Source organism: Psammomys obesus, unplaced genomic scaffold, assembly GCF_907164565.1.
Source record: "Psammomys obesus unplaced genomic scaffold, mPsaObe1.curated_primary_1811, whole genome shotgun sequence".
In the NCBI taxonomy this organism is placed as follows: domain Eukaryota; kingdom Metazoa; phylum Chordata; class Mammalia; order Rodentia; family Muridae; genus Psammomys; species Psammomys obesus.
In genome coordinates, this window is record NW_026586547.1 from 1 (window position 1) to 1,681 (window position 1,681).

Below are 1,681 nucleotides of genomic sequence, written 5' to 3' on the forward strand. Positions count from 1 at the left end.
GGGGGGGGGGGAGCACGGCGACCGCAACCTCCCCCGGCGCGCTCGGCCAGCTCCGACAGCCTGGCGCCGCGGTGCTCCCTCCCGCCGCCGCCGCCGTGCTCCCCGCCGCCGCCGTGCTCCCCGCCCAGCCTGGAGGAGGCCCTGCACATCATCCACAGCGCCGAGCCCCGCCTCCTCCCCGACGGCGCGGCCGACGGCGGCTTCTACCTCCACGCGCCCGAGGGGCGGGCCAAGCCGTGCTCCCCGCGCCCGTGCTCCCCCCCGCCGCCGTCCTCCCCGGCGCCCCCCGACGTGAGGATGACCAGCTTCGCCGAGCGCAAGAGGCAGCTGGCGGTGGCCTCGGCCACGGCCGGGGCCTCCCCCTCCTCCTCCTCCTCCCCGTGCTCCCCCCCCCCGCCCCCCCCCCCGCCGCCGCCGCCGCCGCCGTCCTCCCCGCCCGACGCGGCGGCCGAGCTGGGCGCCCGCCTGGAGGAGAAGCGTCGCGCCATCGAGGCCCAGAAGCGCCGCATCGAGGCCGTGTTCGAGCGCCACCGCCAGCGCCTGGGCCGCAGCGCCTTCCTGCGGCTGCAGCGCGGGGAGCACGGGGAGCGGGAGGACGGGGAGCGGGAGGAGGAGGAGGAGCCGCCGAGGGAGGAGGCGCTGGAGCGCCCCGCCGGGGAGGGCCAGGCGCGGCCCAGGAGCGTCACCTTCGCGCCCGACGGGTCCGCCCCGCCGGGGGAGCACCGCCGCGAAGAGGAGGACTTGGGGGAGGGGGAGGAGGGGGAGGGGGAGGAGGAGGACTGCGAGCGGGCCGCGAGGCGCACCCGCGCCGGCCGCGTCGCCCCCGCGCCGGACCCGCCGCCGACCGCGTCCGCCCCGTGCGGGGAGCACGGAGCGAGGGAGGACTTGGGGGAGGACTTGGGGGAGGAGGAGGAGGACTACGAGCGCGCCGTGAGGCGCCTGGGCGCCGCCCTGGGCTCGCTGCGGCGCGACATGCAGCGCCTGGCGGAGCAGCAGCAGCGTCTGCTCGGCCCCTCGGCGGCGGCCGCCGCGGCCCCGCCCACCGCCTGGGTGATCCCCGTGCCGCCGTGCTCCCCATCCGGCGGCCACCGCCACGGCGCCGTCCTCCCCGCCGCCAAGGCCCCGCCCTCCTCCTCCTCCTCGGCGGCGTCGCCCAGCCCGGCCCGTCGGGCCGCGGCGGCGGCCGTCGGGGGAGGAGGAGGAGGAGGAGGAGGAGGAGCAGCGGGAGCACGGAGAGCCGCGGAGCCGAGGCCGCCCCCCCCGCTGACCCGCGTGCTGGCCGCCCCCCGCGACGTGGACCGCCTCCCCCACCTCCGGAGGTTCGATCCCAGCCAGGTCCCCGTGCAGACCAGGTCCTCCATCCTGCTGGCCGGGGAGGACGGGGATCGCGGCGGCGGCGGGGAGGAGGAGGAGGACGGCGATTCCAGTCCCCCCGGGGCGGAGGACTCCCTGGAGGAGGAGGCCAAGGCGGCGGAAAGGGGGCCCCGCGCGGGGGTCGGAGGCTCGTGTGAGGTGAGGGGGGACGGGGAGGACGGGGAGGGGAGGAGGGATGAGGATGATGGTGATGATGGTGATGATGATGGTGATGATGATGATGATGGTGATGATGATGGTGATGATGATGATGATGATGGTGATGATGATGATGATGGTGATGATGATGGATGATGGTGATGATGAT

General features: G+C 76.9%; 1 protein-coding gene across 1 annotated transcript; it reads left to right on the plus strand.

Annotated features, from left to right (window-relative positions):
* Window positions 1-6: 6 nt before the first annotated feature.
* On the plus strand, window positions 7-1,513 carry LOC129672510 (calmodulin-regulated spectrin-associated protein 3-like; the record flags this gene model as incomplete). Its single annotated transcript, XM_055601989.1, is given in 1 exon segment — window positions 7-1,513. A coding segment is annotated over 1 exon segment (1,216 nt), but the record flags the coding sequence as incomplete, so codon positions are not given.
* Between the last annotated feature and the right edge of the window lie 168 nt (window positions 1,514-1,681).